This window comes from Echinops telfairi, unplaced genomic scaffold, assembly GCF_000313985.2.
Source record: "Echinops telfairi isolate 266 unplaced genomic scaffold, ASM31398v2 ScPeMD7_2573;HRSCAF=3158, whole genome shotgun sequence".
NCBI classification, from domain to species: Eukaryota; Metazoa; Chordata; class Mammalia; order Afrosoricida; family Tenrecidae; genus Echinops; species Echinops telfairi.
Genome location: NW_022106471.1, coordinates 108,261 through 123,006, shown reverse-complemented (window position 1 = coordinate 123,006; position 14,746 = coordinate 108,261). Strand labels below are relative to the sequence as shown.

The window sequence follows — 14,746 nt, the reverse complement described above, 5'->3', positions numbered from 1 at the left end:
ACAGAGTTGTACAGATCACTGCACGATGACAAAAGACTTCAAGCAGCTGCTGGCACACAATGAGCAACAAGTGCGAAGCTACTCAAGATCAGGCTTGTCCTTGTCCTTCTCTTCCTCCTCATTTCTAGCTCAGTAGCTGGATCAATGATTTGGGTAGGTTTTGGTCTCCAGACTGACCTTCACTTGGCACCAAGCACGGGTCACTGGAGAGGGGTTCCACAACAGTTTGACATGGGTAGTGAGTGACAGGAAGAATGGGGAAGCAAGCCTGGCCCCAAAACTTACATGACTGTGGCACTAAGAGAGAGACAAAGGCAGCCAGCAGAGTTGCAGGGTATAGGAGTACATCATTTATTGACCCCGTGGGGGTGCCCTCCACCTCCACCCTCACTGGTCACTGCTCTTGACTCGGAGGACAACAGGCACGGAACTGCAAGGGATCATCCCCAGCTCTGTGATCACCAGATCCACGAGCTCTGGGGGGGTCACATCATAGACCAGATTCAACAAGCGTAGGGACGGGTAGTTCTGCCAGTTAGCCAGGGCCACACGGTCTCCTCGCTCACACAGCAGATCATCAGGGTCATCTGCAATGGGGGTAACCCATTCATGTCCTTGTAGAAAGCATGCAACTCCCACTCCCTCGCCAATCTTCTCAGGCCCCCTGGAACCTTCTCTCCTGCCCTCCTGGGCCTCCTTACCTAGCTCATTGGAGACAAAGGCATCAGTCTGCACACGCTCACAGAACTTGTATGTTTCACAGCAGACCAGCACTGGCACGTTATGGGCTCGAGCCACTAGGGCCAGCTGTGCCGTCCCCACTCGTGACATCACAGACCCATTGGCTAGGAGTGCGTGAGCTCCCAATAGCACCTTAGAGACCTGTTGGTTTGGGGGAGTGGAGGCGGGTGGGGGAGAGGGAAATGTCACATGTGGTCAGTAATGCAGAGTAAGGCTCCCCACTTCTGCCCAGACCGGCAACCTCAAAACTAACAAGTAACAAACCCCAGCTGTGGCTCTTCCTGGAAAACACCTGACCACTGACCCACCCGATAGGCCACAGGGCCACGAAGCTCTGCGGTTCCTTTTGCCCCATTCCCTTTTGGTGGTTGCTAGTATAATACAACGTGCTTGCAATAGCTAGACTGTGCTAAAGCATGCCGTAGGTGGGGTTCCTATGAAACCTATACCAGGCCTACACAACTTTAATTTTTTCCCCACAACTTTAGTATTTCTAACTACCCGTATTCATGGAAACGTAGGGTTATGTCCATACTGCCATACTCTCTGTACTTCCAACTTTAGGGTCCCTTGCCCTTACCTCTGGGAGTACATAGGAGGCTGCAGGAATCAGCAGGTAGGAGGCAGGAACCCCTGCCCGGACCAGAGAACGCAGTGTGTGCCTTCCCTCCAGCCATGGCCGACTATCCACCACTACCACTCGAAAGCGCCGGCCCTCAGCCCAGGCTTCCTGAAGAATTCGTGACACCAGAGATGAACTGAAAGGGAGGGGAGGACTCCGTTATAAATGCCACCAACTAATGGCAAAGGGCAAGGGGTACTGCCTTCTTGCAGATCATTTCACCACCACCCCCTACGGAGTAACCACGTCCCTTTTCAGGACTCTGCTCTGGACCATACCATCCATATACCAGGATCACATCTCCATGGCTGATCTTCTTGTAGGCAAAGCGTGAGATTGCCTGAGCTGCGAGGACAATCTTCTCTTGCACATAGCGATCGATGGCTTCTCGGAGGTCTGACTTGGCCTAGAAACGAGCATAAGTTTTACTGATGATCATGTCAGTTACCTGAATATGCATGTGATGACAGGCTCCCAGGTAGCTCCAGTCAGACTGCTCTATCCCTTCCTGGACCTGTGGCTGGGGGAGGGTGGCTCTCATTGCCCTTCCTTCCTGGGGCAGGTGTCCTAGACGTGTTGCTTAGCTCCACCCCCAGCTGCATGCCTCATATTTATCACCTCCTCTTCTCGCCTGGAGCTGCTCACACCGGTGATCTCCTTGTTAAGGAACTTGATGGCGTTGTACATGCTTGCTGACAGGGGGCGGCACTGAGTCAGGAAGCTGCAACAACAATGCCTTACGTTGGGACAACTCTTTACAATGCACACAGCTTTCACATTTAAAACTTTTTTTTTTTTTCCCTTTAGGAAGACAACAACAGGAGTTAGAAGAGCAAGAGAAAGGGAACAAGAAAATGACTGGGTGAGGGGGGCGTGGCCCGCAGTTACTGCCTTTACCTGATGTAGGGTTTCAGCTTATTCACGAGATCCCGGGAGAGTTCTTCATTGGGGGGTGTTGTGTAGTCCTGAATCACCTACCGGGTACAAAAGTTGATCAGCAAATTGCCCCCAAAGAAAAGGTTTCCGCCAGGAGGATGGGGGACAAAGCTCCCGGAGGAAAAGTATTCAAAGGGTAGAGTCATTCTTTCCTTCCCCCAGAGATTACAGTGGCTAAGAGAAGCGAGGGCAGCGTTGGGGAAGGTGGAAACCAGATAGGGAGGAGCATACCTGCTGCAAAGCACGGAGCAGGGCAATACACCGGGCATTGGAGCCACTGACCAGGCCCTGGGAGTACTGCAGGCCGAGTCGCACCATGGCTGGGTGGATCACAGAGGATGGGATGCTGATGGGATGGCTGTGTCACACACTTTGCAAGGGCGCTTGAGCACCTACTGCCCACCTACCCCTGATGAAAAGGAGCTTTCTCTCTAGCACAGACGCTCTCATTTCTTCTACAGTTTTGCCTCGAGTCTTAGCTGTCCCCCTCAGATCCAACCTCAAATTCCCAGCCGCTTTTATAACTCAATGACTACAGACTGCCCAGAAGTAAAAGTTGTCACAGCTCCCTAGGCTCCTACCTCATATACTGGGTCACAGCGTTTTGTCGGCTGTACTGAGGAAGGTGGGAGAAGAGACTGACTTTGGATCCATAATCCATTCGTGTAGGAACCTTGATGAAATAGGGAAATTGGATTAGTGGTCCAGACTTTAAAACTTAAGGAGATAAAGCTGGACAGGAAGTGAATGGTTGAGACTAATCTGACCCAAATATTCCCCCTTCTCTGGGGTTTCACTTTGCCCAGAACACCTTTCTTCTCTCACTGACATATCATAGGCCCACTTCCTACCTGCTGTTGCTCTGGTTTCTTAACAAGCCTTTTCAGAAGTGTGGGATCATCAACTTGGGTGTGCTCGGGTAGATGCTTCACTCCTACGACAAAATCATCATGTGCTCACGAAACTGTACCAGGACATTTGGATGATTTGATCTCAGAGGATAAAGGGCATCAAGAAAAGTAGGATTTAAAAAAGAAGGGGGGGGGGCGGGAAAACAGCATAAAAGAAGGAATAGGTATAGACTGGGGAAGCATTTGGAGCTTGGGTCTCCAGGTGGGACAACAAGGAGAGCAGCATTGTTTAACTCCGGGGAAGACTGAACTAGCACAGAACTTAGGTGTTAAGAGAGGTCTTGAAATGCAGGGCCCATACCTGAGGGGGTTTCTGCAGCTGTGCTGGGGCAGGTCTGAGGAGGTGGTCCTCCTGGTTCCCCTTTCCTTGCCTGTTTCAGGGCTCGCTCAGCCTCCTGCTTGGCTCTCCGCTCAGCACGAAGTTCAGCTTTACTCCGGGCAGGTGGAACTTTCTCCCCAGGGGTGCCTAACTGATTGGTGGGCCCTGGCAGTTCTCTGGTTGGAGCCACTAAAGGCAGAAGGAAGGGGTACCCAAGCTCTAGGCAGGCAATCGCTGTGTCCCAGCCAAAGCCTCTCTCCCTGTTTATTTAAACCTCTTTTCCCTTCATTGCCCAATCTAACTGTGCCATCTCCCCCTCCTCTCTCCCACCACACTCCACATCCCAGCCCTGTGAGAGCCTCACACCTGGACACTGGGCTGCAGAGCTAGTTGATCCAGTTTCCGGAGGTGTCCCCTTTTCCTCCTTCCGTTTCTTCTTCTGCTGTTTCTTTTCCTTGCGAAGCTGCAGCTTCTCTTCTTGGGTCATCTCCCTACCCCCTGACTGAGACACAGAGATACCACGCTACTCTTCCCTAATAATCCCAAAGATGTAGAAGCACTCTTGGACTTATACAACAAGATCATCAAGAGTAAAGCCTTAATCCTCTCTAATTCCAACCACCTCCCTCCCGGGGACAAGATGACATCCATCCCACAGGAATCGGGGTTTCTCTCCAGCCACACAAACACCAGGGCTGAACGAACTCGGTAACATCTCCTTTCACCGTATTGTAAACTGAAACGGGGAGGGAAGAGGGGACGGAATGAAGCTAACAGCCTTCCGCGTCCCACGGAAGCCCTGGGCAGGTGGCTCAAGAGAGCAGTAGCCCCTTGACTTACCCCGGGCCTAGAAGTCAGTTCCGTCTTCATGCCGGATCCCGAGTCTGCGTCAGAAAACAGGGCGCAGAGTGAGCAGGGAGGGCCCCGAGAGGATTTGGGGAGACTTGAGGTCGCCAGTCTCTGGATGGGCATGACCGCGGCTCTACCTCCAGACTGAGGCTGGCCAGCGATGCGCGTGGGGACGCGCTGCGCCGCAAGATCAAAGCAAAGGCGGGGGAGTGGGTGGGGGAACGGGCGGAGACAGAAGGGGTCATCTATCTACCCTGCCCACGGAACCCAGCCGGGACGCCGGGCTGCGCCCGAGACTGAGATCCCAATCCCACCTGGCGCCGCCACGCGCCCGCCGGTCGGGCCCAGAGAAGCCTAGCGCTAGCCGGCCCGAGCCTGTGCGCCCGAGGCCTCCACTCACTCACCCTCGCGAACGGCCACGGCCAAGGCGGCCATCACGCTCAGCCCTTGGCTCCGCCCCCTGCAGTCACGGCCGCAGCGGAGCCCCGCGCCGCCGTCGCGGCGAGTACGGCGCCACCTGGCCTGGAGGCTCCGGACTGCGGTCTCTGACGCACGTTAGCGCTCCGCTCCGGGTGACGGGTCGCGATGAGGGCCAGCTCCAGTACGCACGCTCAGTGGCGGTAGTTTCCTTGACCCGCTAGACTACATTTCCCAGCATGCCGAGGGAGGTGCGCCGAGGAGCGGACGTCCCACTTCCCTTCCCACCTTCGACTCCAGGCCCCCAAAATGGCGAGTGAAGCTGCGAGGATGCGCTGAGCCGCGGAGTTGAGCCGTGCAGAGCCTCCGCGGCCCTCACAGACGGGAGCCCGGCGGGCCCTGCCGCCAGGAACATGCACTTTTCCATCCCTGAGACCGAGTCCCGCAGCGGGGACAGCGGCGGCTCCCCCTACGTGGTGAGGAGCGGCTGGCGCCGGGCCGGGCAGGGGCGGGGAGAACGGGGCGGAGTCCTCCCGGAGCCGTGTCCCAGGCCTGGCCGGCAGCCTTCGGGCCTGGCTAGATTTCCCGACTCTTGACCGCCACGGTGGAACCTTCTTCCACGTCCCAGGCTTGTCCCGAGAGCGCCCCAGCTCCTGTGGGTGCTTTGGCCGCGTCAGCTCTCCCGGAGGGGCCGCGGCTGCTCAGGAGCACATCACTGGCTGCTTGGGGAAGGAGACTTCGGCCGCAGCGCCCGGGTTTCCCCGGACCCACTCTTCGGTTCGGGAGCTTGGCCAGGGGCAAACAGACATGCTAACGGCTTCCGGACATCTCAGCGCCGTACTCAGTTCTGCCAGGCCTCTCAAGGGGGTGGCCCAAGCCGGGACCCTAAAATGCTTGTCTGCTGTTGTGTCCGCAGGCCTACAACATTCACGTGAATGGAGTCCTGCACTGTCGGGTGCGCTACAGCCAGCTCCTGGGTCTGCACGAGCAGGTGGGACTGGCGTTCCTGGGAGCCTGGAGGCCGCGGCGGGCCCTTTCATACACACGGGCATTAAGTGTCCCCCTCTTTTAACTCCCGTCACGATTCCTGGAGGCCGTAGTTGCCTTTCATCATGACCACGGGAAGGACCAGGGTTGTTACCGTCTGACATTTCTTTGGGATTCCCTAGGAAGCTTCATGTGTCTGCTGTGCTTCCTGCTCCTCCCCCATACTCACATCCTTCTTCCGGCTCTGCGGCCTTTGCCCGTGCATGGGAAAAACGACCCCCTTCCTGATTGTCCAAGCACATTCCTTCTGCCAATTGAAATTCTTTGTCCTGCTCATGCAAACCATTCGCCCGGTTCCTTGTGTGTTTTTTGGCCCATCGCAGTACAGGTGACTGCCGTCCAGTTGTTGCCCCGTTTCGGGGATGCAGTGTTTTCCTGACTTTTTCACCCAATGGTGAACTGTTTTAACTCAGTACAGAATCCTGGCCCTACTGAGAGTTGTGCAACCCTGATCAATAACAACTACTTGTGCACATAAGCTTTCCTTATAAAGCCCTTTGCTTCCTGTCAGGATGCAATGAGCAGCCTGGCTAGATAGTCCGGAAGCTTCTCAGGTCCTGGCCTCATGAACCCTCCCCACACCGAAGGGTCTGGCTTGTACACAGTAAACTGGGACAGAATTTCTGTCTAGGGCCAGGGAATGACTCCCATGAGATGCTACCTCAGCCAAAAGAATTATTTCCCAGATGGGCAGACTAGATGGAGTGGGCACTTGGGGGGAAGAAACATCACGGGTCTGAATTTCCTCTTTTCGTTTTCTGTGTTTATATGAAGGATTATGTCTCTCTCTTTAAATAGCTCCGGAAGGAGTATGGGGCCAATGTGCTTCCTGCATTCCCCCCAAAGAAACTTTTCTCTCTGACACCTGCTGAGGTAGAACAGAGGAGGGAGCAGTTAGAGAAGTACATGCAAGCAGGTGAGTGGCTGCAGGCAACTTGAGGCTGGCTATATTGAGCACGATGGGAGAAACTAAAAGCCGCTGGTTCTGTAACAAACCCAAATCCGTTGCCCTTGATTTCTACTCATAGTGACCTATAGGGCAGGGTAGATCTGCCCCTTGAAGTTTTCTGGAATGTAAATCCAGGAAGGATAATTCTCCCACAGAGGGGCTGGTGGGTTTGAACCTCCAACCTTAGGGTTAGCAGCCCAATGCCTAGCCCATAGCACCCCCAGGGCGCCTAGCTGGTCTGTATCAGCAAACCAAACCCATGGCCATCGAGTAAATTCTGATTTAGAGTGGCCCTCTAGGGTAGAGTAGAGCCTTAGAGTGGAACCTGTGGTTTCTGAGGCAGTCATCTTTACAAAAGCAGACTGCCTCATCTTTCTCCCAAGGAGCAGCTAGTGGGCTCACCCTTTTGGTTAGCAAACCAGTGGATAACCCACCAAGGCTCCTTAGCTGGTTCTATAAAAGATCCTAAATTCACTTCAAGATCTGGGAAGCTTTCTGCTTGTTCTGTTAATTAGGAAAAGTAAATAGTGTGCAAGGATAGGGAACTACACTAACAAAGCAATTTGGGCAGAAACATCTATGAGAATATCAGCACATAGTCTCCTCACAAGGTTAAGTTCAAAGGAACAGGCTATGTAAAGATAGAAAATGACTATATCAGTGCATAACTGCCAAACTACTGAGAATCATGACCCAGCCCAATTGACTCACCCCTTGTGCAAAATAGCCCAGTACATATTTTACTACTGTCTTAAGTGCTCGATGTCCAGAAACGAGAGTCAGTGAGGAGTCGATGTTCAGTAATACTAAACATTACTGAAGCTGTTTAGTGGGGAAAACTTAATTTTAACTGATTTGCCTTAGATTAATATCATTGTTACTTCCCAAGTTTCCTAGACTGGACCCAAGTAGATGGCAGCCAAGGGTGGGGCAAGTGAAGAATTTATGCAAGTAGTGAGATGAGACCAGCTTGGGGATGTGGCAGGTCACCAGCAGTGTAGGAAATGGGGTTGAGGGGACCTACCAAAAACAGGCCTGGAAGGAACCAACAGAAAGCCCTAAGTTATTGGAACTATTGTTCCCATAGTTCGGCAAGACCCATTGCTTGGGAGCAGTGAGACCTTCAATAGTTTCCTGCGTCGAGCACAACAGGTAAGGTTTTGGGTAAGATCAAGATGTACTGGAGGGCCATGACAGTGATGTGGCTGCAAAGGAGTCACTGGTTTTTCTAGACTGGGGCTTCTACCGTGTAACTAACCATCGTAAGTTTGGTTTCTTTGGTCTTTGTCTTCGTTCCATGGGTTTTAGAGGCTCCTTTCAGGAACTTGAGGTCCTAGTGGAACATTTTCTTCTCGAGTGCTTTGTCACTGACGTGACAAGGATGAGGTTTAGGAATCCCAGCCTGCGTTTAAACAGCCAAGAACAGACACGAGAGAGACTTAAGAGTTGGGGGTGGGCTAGAGCTAGCCCCTGCGCGGGACTGAACAAGGTGGTGCCTTCTGTCCCCGTGTCTACTCAAAACCAGGAGACACAGCAAGTCCCCACAGAAGAGGTCTCCTTGGAAGTGTTGCTCAGCAATGGACAAAAAGTTCTGGTCAATGTGCTGACTTCAGATCAAACGGAGGATGTCCTAGAGGTGAGGCCCTGGCTCGTTTTCGCCCCTTCTCTCTCTCCTGGGTCTCCTGGGTGATGGGACACAGCCTGTATTAGCTGTGCTTTCTCTTCCTTTCTCTAGGCTGTGGCTGCAAAGCTGGATCTTCCAGATGACTTGATTGGATACTTTAGTCTCTTTCTAGTTCGAGAAAAAGAGGATGGCGCCTTTTCTTGTGAGTTCTTTTCTCTGGACTTTATTGCTTCTCTGTGCTTCTAGTAGTGAACTCTTCTTCCCCCTCACTTGGGAGACCAGAATGGGGCTTTTCCTTAGGACTACTTGTGATTTCCCTTCCCAAGTCTCATGACATTTTCTTTGTTTTTAACCCATAGTTGTGCGGAAGTTGCAAGAGTTTGAGCTGCCTTATGTGTCTGTTACTAGTCTACGGAGTCAAGAGTATAAGATTGTGCTCAGGAAAAGGTCAGGGCTGGCCTTGGAGCAGAAGGAGGGGGCTGGGTTGGATTACCAGGGCACCTATTGAGACAGACCAAGCTGGACAAGGGGGCCGAGCTTAGTCTGAGCCTCCCCTCCCCGTTCACATTGTACCACTGTAGCCCCTGAGTTCCAGATTGTTCCTTTGCCCTTGTTTTCCTTTATACCTCACTTGTCACCCCAGCTGAGCTCCATTACCCCTTTCCACCCCTTGGCCTCACAGTTATTGGGACTCTGCCTATGATGATGATGTCATGGAGAACCGGGTTGGCCTGAACCTGCTTTATGCTCAGGTGAGCTTGGCACTGTCTTAAAGCCCCTTCCCTGGAAATGACTGGTATCCCACTCTCCAAGAAAAGTCCTTTGTCTTTGCTACTAGTTCATGGGAAGCTGCTAGAATACTATCAGGGCACCTGACAGAACCGCTACTGTTTTATAAGCTGATAGAATCAAGGGCCCTTACTGCAAGTTGTGTGTGTGGGGGGGGGGGGGGGGGTGGCGGGAGGGTGCTACAAGTCAGGCCAGACAGGTAACTTAAGCCACTTTCCCCAGCTCTCAAATTGGGAACCCCACCATTCCCCCATTCCTTGTGTCCACTGTAGACAGTATCAGATATTGAGCGTGGGTGGATCCTGGTCACCAAGGAGCAGCACCGGCAGCTCAAGTCTCTGCAAGAAAAGGTCTCCAAGAAGGAGGTGAGCCTATTGTTAGCTTTTTTCTGTCTCCTTCCATGGAGTTCATTCTCCCAACTGTTCCTCTCCCTCCTGCTGACTGGCCCAATGGGGTGGCTACATTTCAGTTCCTGAGGTTGGCCCAGACGCTGCGGCACTATGGCTACCTGCGCTTTGATGCCTGTGTGGCTGACTTCCCAGAAAAGGACTGTCCTGTGGTGGTGAGCGCTGGCAACAGTGAGCTCAGCCTCCAGCTCCGCTTACCTGGCCAGCAACTCCGTGAAGGCTCCTTCCGGGTCACCCGAATGCGGTGCTGGCGGGTTACCTCGTCTGTGAGTTGAGGCAGGAAGGGAAAGCCTGGTGGGAGGAGGACCTGGCTGACCTTGTGCTTCAGAAATGGGCAGCACGGGTCCCAGAGGGAGGCAGTTTGGTCAGAATTAACGACTGAATTCCACTTAACGTTCCCAGGTGCCTCTGCCCAGCGGAGGCACGAGCAGCCCTGGCCGGGGACGGGGCGAGGTGCGCCTGGAACTAGCTTTCGAATACCTCATGAGCAAGGACCGACTACAGTGGGTCACCATCACCAGCCCCCAGGTGTGAAGCCTACCCTCAGACCTCTAGAGTCCCTTCCACCATCTCTTTTATTAGACACCCAAGGTTTAGGGCTCCCGGGCTGCATGTGAGGGGCAGCCCTTATCTGTGGGGTTCTGGGCTAGGCTAAGCACTCTGTTCAGGCTGAGCTTTCTTTCCCCCAGGCTATCATGATGAGCATTTGCTTACAGTCCATGGTAGATGAACTGATGGTGAAGAAATCTGGTGGCAGCATCAGGAAGGTGAGGAATGAGTGCCAATGAAACAGCGGAGCGGTGGTACACTCTCTGCTTTCTATCCAGGGTGTGAGGCTTCTCGTGCGGGGAAGGGCTTCTAATGGGCCTGTCCCCATCAGCACCTCCTCTCCAATCCCAGATGCTGCGCCGGCGGTTGGGGGGCACCCTGAGGCGTTCAGACAGTCAGCAAGCAGTAAAGTCCCCACCACTGCTTGTAAGTATTACTCACTGGTCAATACCCAGGCTTTCATCCCTGTTTCCACTTCCTCCAAGGAGGTCTGACGTCTGTTTCCTTTTCCCCAGGAGTCACCTGATGCCAGCCGAGAGTCCATGGCCAAACTCTCAGTGAGTTTAATGGGGGTGGGGAGGTTGGGGAGGCTGATGTTGGCAGGGAACCACCAGTAGGTTGGCACCCTCTGACCCCCACCCTACCTTGTTACAGAGCAAGCTGAGTGCCGTGAGCTTGCGGGGAATTGGCAGTCCCAGCACAGATGCCAGTGCCAGTGACGTCCACGGCAACTTCGCCTTCGAGGGCATTGGGGATGAGGATCTGTAATCTCCACTGCCCTCCGCTCCAGAGGATAGACAGAAACTGGCCCTGTGCCTGTGTCCCTCCATGCTGGGGGTCTCTTTCCTCTTACCTTTCTCTCACCAGGGGTAGGGGCTTCCTAACCCACCTTCCCTTCCCCCTGGGCTGGCTGCACAAAGCATTGTCCCTTTCTCTTTCCCAGGCTGGCCTCAACGCCAAATTAGCATTTAGTATTTTGCACAACGTCAGAGGGACCATGGCTACCTGCCTTGGGGTGCAACCACCGCTCTCCCCTGGCTGCTTCTGGCTTCTCAAGGCCATGAGCCAAGGGGATGGGCAGAGGTCTGTGTATGGTCTGGCCCAGTTCCCCATCATTAAATACAACCTGATTACTGCCTACCTCTGCTTCCCTCACTGCCCCATCACAGCAGAGCCTGCTGTGCTACGGGGAAGGCTGAGCTGGGCGTGCCAGTGCTGACTCGGCATAGACATGGCTTTGTTAGTGTTTCCTTTATTATAAAGCACTGAAATAAGTTAAATAAAACAGAAGAGAGGCTGGGTAGTCCCCCAGCCTGTCCCCCCACAGCTCCTGGGAGCAGCGGAGGTCAATAGCGGGCCCTTCTCACTGAGTTCATGAACTGCACAGTCAAGGCAAGGCCCCTGGTCCATATGGCCCCCTGCCCGTGGGCTTAGAGCTGGTCCAGACAGCGCCTAGGTTAGTCGGTGTGGAGCCCCTGGCCAGCGGGGGAGGAAGGTGGCGGCAGCTTCTGGTCAGTCTGTATAAAACATACAGGAGGGTCAGGATTTAGTCCCTAGGGCCCTAGAGGAGGCCCCAGTTCAGGGTGAGTCTGTGTGATGAGTCCGGCTGCCAGCCGTGCCCAGGGCTGTTGGCCCCCGAGAGCTCAAAACTGGAGGAGGGCTATGAGGTGGAACCCAGCCCTCAGAGGCAGAGAGGCCAGGCCCTCCTGCCCCGCCATGGCCGTGCACCTTCTGATGGCGCTTGTAGTTGTCCCAGTGGCCCGTGGTGTAGGCGCAGGTGGCGCAGCGGAAGGGCTTCTCGCCAGTGTGCCGTAGCATGTGGCGTTTGAGGTTCATGCTCTGGTTGCAGCTGTAGTTACAGAGGCTACACCGGAAAGGTTTGTCACCCGAGTGGATGCGACCGTGACGCTTGAGGTTGGCCAGGTTGCCACAGGCATAGGGGCAAAGAGGGCACTTGTAGGGCTTCTCCCCTGTGTGTACTCGCTGGTGCCGTTTCAGGTTGTCCAGATGAGCAGAGGCGTAGGGACAGCGGGCGCAGCGGAAGGGCTTCTCCCCACTGTGCGTCTTCATGTGCCGGGCCAGGTGGTTGGGATAGTGAGTGGCGAAGGGGCAGAGGCTACAGGCAAAGCCTTTGTCACCTGGGCCCTGGGGCCCCCCACTGGCACCCCCTCCGGCCTCTCCTCCCATGCAGCGCCCACACATGGCAGCTCCCAGCCGACCCCCCTCACTCTCCTCCAGCTCTTGTCCACAGCCCCGGCAGGTCCAAGGGAACAGCAGCTCTGGCAGTGGTTCTGATCCAGTCCCACACAGACCCTCCCTGTCACCCCGCAGCTGCCCACAGTCTGGCAGGAAACTGGCACCACCCGGTGGCACATGGAGACTCAAATCTGGAAGGAGCAGAGCATCTGTGGGAGCAGCAGTGAGACCTGGGCTATAAATCCAAGTAGCCCGAGAGCCACCCGCCCCTGCCCCTGCCCCTGCCCCAGGGTCTTTGGCCCTTGGCCCTTTACCTTCAGATCGCTGGGGCACTGCCCCCTCCTGCTCTGTGGGACTGGGAGGCCGGGTTGGTCGTGGGGCACAGCAGCGGAAGCCACAGGTCGGGCAGGGAGGAGTGGGGGGCCCCGCATGGGTGCGCTGATGCCGCCTCAGGTTGCCCAGGCTGCTGCAGGCAAAGGGGCAGTGGGGACAGCGGTAGGGCTTCTCGCCAGTGTGGGTGCGGGTATGCCGCGTCAGGTTGACGAGCTGGGCTGAGGCGTAGGGGCAGCGGCCACAGCGGAACGGCTTCTCCCCGCTGTGTGTCTGCATGTGCCGCTTCAGGTGGCTCGAGTAGTGGGACACGAAGGCGCAGAGGCGGCATGAGTACAGTAGCCGGGGGGGCAGCGGGGGCCCACCACCCGGCCCTCCTGCCCCACAACACGGCCCCTCACCTGTCGGCCCCCCACACAGCTGGCAGGCTGGGCCTGGCCTCTCACCCCTGGCCTCCCCTGGACCCCTGGCTGGCTCCTCAACTTCACTCTCGGCACTTAGTGCCCGGCCGCCCCCAGACTCGTCGTCGCTCAGCCCGTAGGGAAGCCCAGGCCTGGCCCCCAGAGAGTCTCCTGGTGAGACAGACATGAGAAGGGACATCACCATGGGGTAAGACCAGGCTCCAGTTCGCCCCGTCACCTGTGGTCTTCCCCACTTGCTTGCCCGCCCACCCCAACCTTTCTCAGAGCAGCAGTGACTCCTTTAGTTCCTGCCTGGAGGCCGAGGCATCTCCTGCAACAACTCGGCAAGAGTCAACGTGAACTGTCATCTTGGGGGCCTGAATGAATTCCTGGGATGTCCAAACTCACTGCCATCGAGTCCGTTCCGACTCAGTGATCCCACAGGGCAGAGTACAACTGGCCCTTTGGGTTTCCAAGACAATCTCTACAGGGGCAGACAGCTTCATCCTCCCTCAGGGCACCTGGTGGGTTGAAACCTCCGACCTTGTGGTTAGCAGCGCAATTTGTAGCCCACTAAGATAGCAAAAGTACAAAAGGCAGAGGCCTCAGACCTTTTCCTGTGTTCTATATTATGCAAGCCCCCTTTAGTATGGAGCTGATAACAAACTGAAATATCTTATCTCTGGGGAAGGCGGAAGTTAAAAAAAAAAGTGGGCGGAAACAGCACCAGATGTCATGCCCCTTTTGATACCCTTGCTGATGTCCCAAACACATCTTTCACAGTGGGTCTGCAAGCCAGGGAATTAGAATGGGGTGAACCTGACATCAGGGCACAGTTGACAGTAGGGGAGGCCGCTTGGAGTAGGGGCGATAAAGAAAACTTCAATCCCAAAGCTTGCGCTGCAGTTGGAGAGAGGTGTGGCCTACCCAGGCGGCTTCCAAAAGTTGGTAGCGTGGGGAGGGGGAATCCATCTTTTCATGCCATTTTCCCACACGTTTTTGGAAGCTGCTTCCCGGTACCTCTTCAATAAAGAGTGGACTGCCAAGGGGGGCCAGGTTATTAAAAGGGTACTGACTCTGGCTAGGTGCCTTCGTGTGATTCACCCATGTGGGGCTGGATACCACCCTTGTGTCGGCCCCGGAACTTGCCTAGCTGCAGAGGGTGCAAGCCTTGAGCCCGCCTGGGGCAGAGCAGCCCTAGGGTCTCGCACACAGGCACCCAGCTCGAGCGGCCCTGAATGCTGGGTTCCCCCACACCCACCTTCGGAGTCTCTCTCGAAGCCCATGAGCTGGTCAGTGTTGCCGTCCCCTTCTTCCTCGTCCTCTTCCTCCTCAAACTCCAAATCCTGGCCTAGTAGCAAATCACTCTCCAGCACCAGGGCCCCGGGTCCTTCCTCCAGGCAGTCTTCAGTGTCCACTGACGAGGGGAGGAGGCTGGTGGGTTCCCCCTGGGGCGGCGTGCCCATCCCCCGCGCGCGGGGAGTCGGCCCGCGGGGGGCCGAGCTTCCCGGCCCTACCCTGGCCCAGGTCCCCCAATACCTTGGGAGGAAGCTAGCAGTCCAGCCCGGCCCACCCCAGCCCCACGCCCCTCTCCCGACCTGCGCCCACTCCGCTGACCCCACCCCCGCTTCATCCCCCTCGCGCCCCTGACCCCTGACC

The 14,746-nt window shown here is 55.5% G+C and overlaps 3 protein-coding genes across 4 annotated transcripts; 1 reads left to right on the top strand and 2 right to left on the bottom strand.

Annotated features, from left to right (window-relative positions):
- Nucleotides 1-327: 327 nt before the first annotated feature.
- On the bottom strand, nt 328-4,844 carry EIF2B4 (eukaryotic translation initiation factor 2B subunit delta). 2 transcript variants are annotated; one of them, XM_004710130.3, is made up of 13 exons: nt 4,783-4,844; nt 4,370-4,413; nt 3,896-4,031; nt 3,512-3,718; nt 3,151-3,233; nt 2,881-2,972; nt 2,531-2,645; nt 2,261-2,337; nt 1,982-2,084; nt 1,642-1,769; nt 1,322-1,499; nt 702-882; nt 328-587 (listed from the first exon to the last, which is right to left on the bottom strand). In XM_004710130.3, exons 1-13 carry the CDS (start codon nt 4,811-4,813, stop codon nt 388-390), a joined length of 1,575 nt encoding a protein of 524 aa, XP_004710187.1. In that variant the 5' UTR covers nt 4,814-4,844; the 3' UTR covers nt 328-387. The 2 variants fall into 2 exon arrangements, with proteins under 2 accessions (XP_004710187.1, XP_030742546.1); XM_030886686.2 differs by lacking the exons at nt 3,151-3,233; nt 3,512-3,718; nt 3,896-4,031; nt 4,370-4,413; nt 4,783-4,844 and having other exon boundaries at nt 2,531-2,619; nt 2,881-2,971.
- Nucleotides 4,845-5,087: 243 nt separating this feature from the next.
- On the top strand, nt 5,088-11,300 carry SNX17 (sorting nexin 17). Its single transcript, XM_004710125.4, has 15 exons — nt 5,088-5,271; nt 5,712-5,786; nt 6,641-6,758; nt 7,879-7,943; nt 8,317-8,427; nt 8,527-8,617; nt 8,775-8,862; nt 9,098-9,167; nt 9,477-9,569; nt 9,674-9,877; nt 10,014-10,139; nt 10,301-10,378; nt 10,512-10,586; nt 10,676-10,717; nt 10,815-11,300. Exons 1-15 carry the CDS (start codon nt 5,209-5,211, stop codon nt 10,926-10,928), a joined length of 1,413 nt encoding a protein of 470 aa, XP_004710182.1. The 5' UTR covers nt 5,088-5,208; the 3' UTR covers nt 10,929-11,300.
- A 96-nt stretch (nt 11,301-11,396) lies between these two features.
- On the bottom strand, nt 11,397-14,555 carry ZNF513 (zinc finger protein 513). The gene is made up of 3 exons (XM_004710129.2): nt 14,349-14,555; nt 12,671-13,258; nt 11,397-12,565 (listed from the first exon to the last, which is right to left on the bottom strand). The coding sequence occupies exons 1-3, from the start codon at nt 14,551-14,553 to the stop codon at nt 11,739-11,741; spliced, it is 1,620 nt and encodes a 539-aa protein (XP_004710186.1). The 5' UTR covers nt 14,554-14,555; the 3' UTR covers nt 11,397-11,738.
- Nucleotides 14,556-14,746: the final 191 nt, after the last annotated feature.

Coding starts and splice junctions, on each gene's coding strand:
- ZNF513 (XM_004710129.2), bottom strand. CDS start 14,553: ATGGGCACGCCGCCCCAGGGGGAACCCACCAGCCTCCTCCCCTCGTCA. Junction 13,259..14,348: donor CTTCGAGAGAGACTCCGAAG/GTGGGTGTGGGG, acceptor CTGTCTCACCAG/GAGACTCTCTGGGGGCCAGG. Junction 12,566..12,670: donor AGTGCCCCAGCGATCTGAAG/GTAAAGGGCCAA, acceptor CTGCTCCCACAG/ATGCTCTGCTCCTTCCAGAT.
- SNX17 (XM_004710125.4), top strand. CDS start 5,209: ATGCACTTTTCCATCCCTGAGACCGAGTCCCGCAGCGGGGACAGCGGC. Junction 8,428..8,526: donor AAACGGAGGATGTCCTAGAG/GTGAGGCCCTGG, acceptor TCCTTTCTCTAG/GCTGTGGCTGCAAAGCTGGA. Junction 8,618..8,774: donor AGAGGATGGCGCCTTTTCTT/GTGAGTTCTTTT, acceptor TTTAACCCATAG/TTGTGCGGAAGTTGCAAGAG.
- EIF2B4 (XM_004710130.3), bottom strand. CDS start 4,813: ATGGCCGCCTTGGCCGTGGCCGTTCGCGAGG. Junction 3,234..3,511: donor AGCTGCAGAAACCCCCTCAG/GTATGGGCCCTG, acceptor ATTTTGTCGTAG/GAGTGAAGCATCTACCCGAG. Junction 588..701: donor CTTTGTCTCCAATGAGCTAG/GTAAGGAGGCCC, acceptor CCCCCATTGCAG/ATGACCCTGATGATCTGCTG.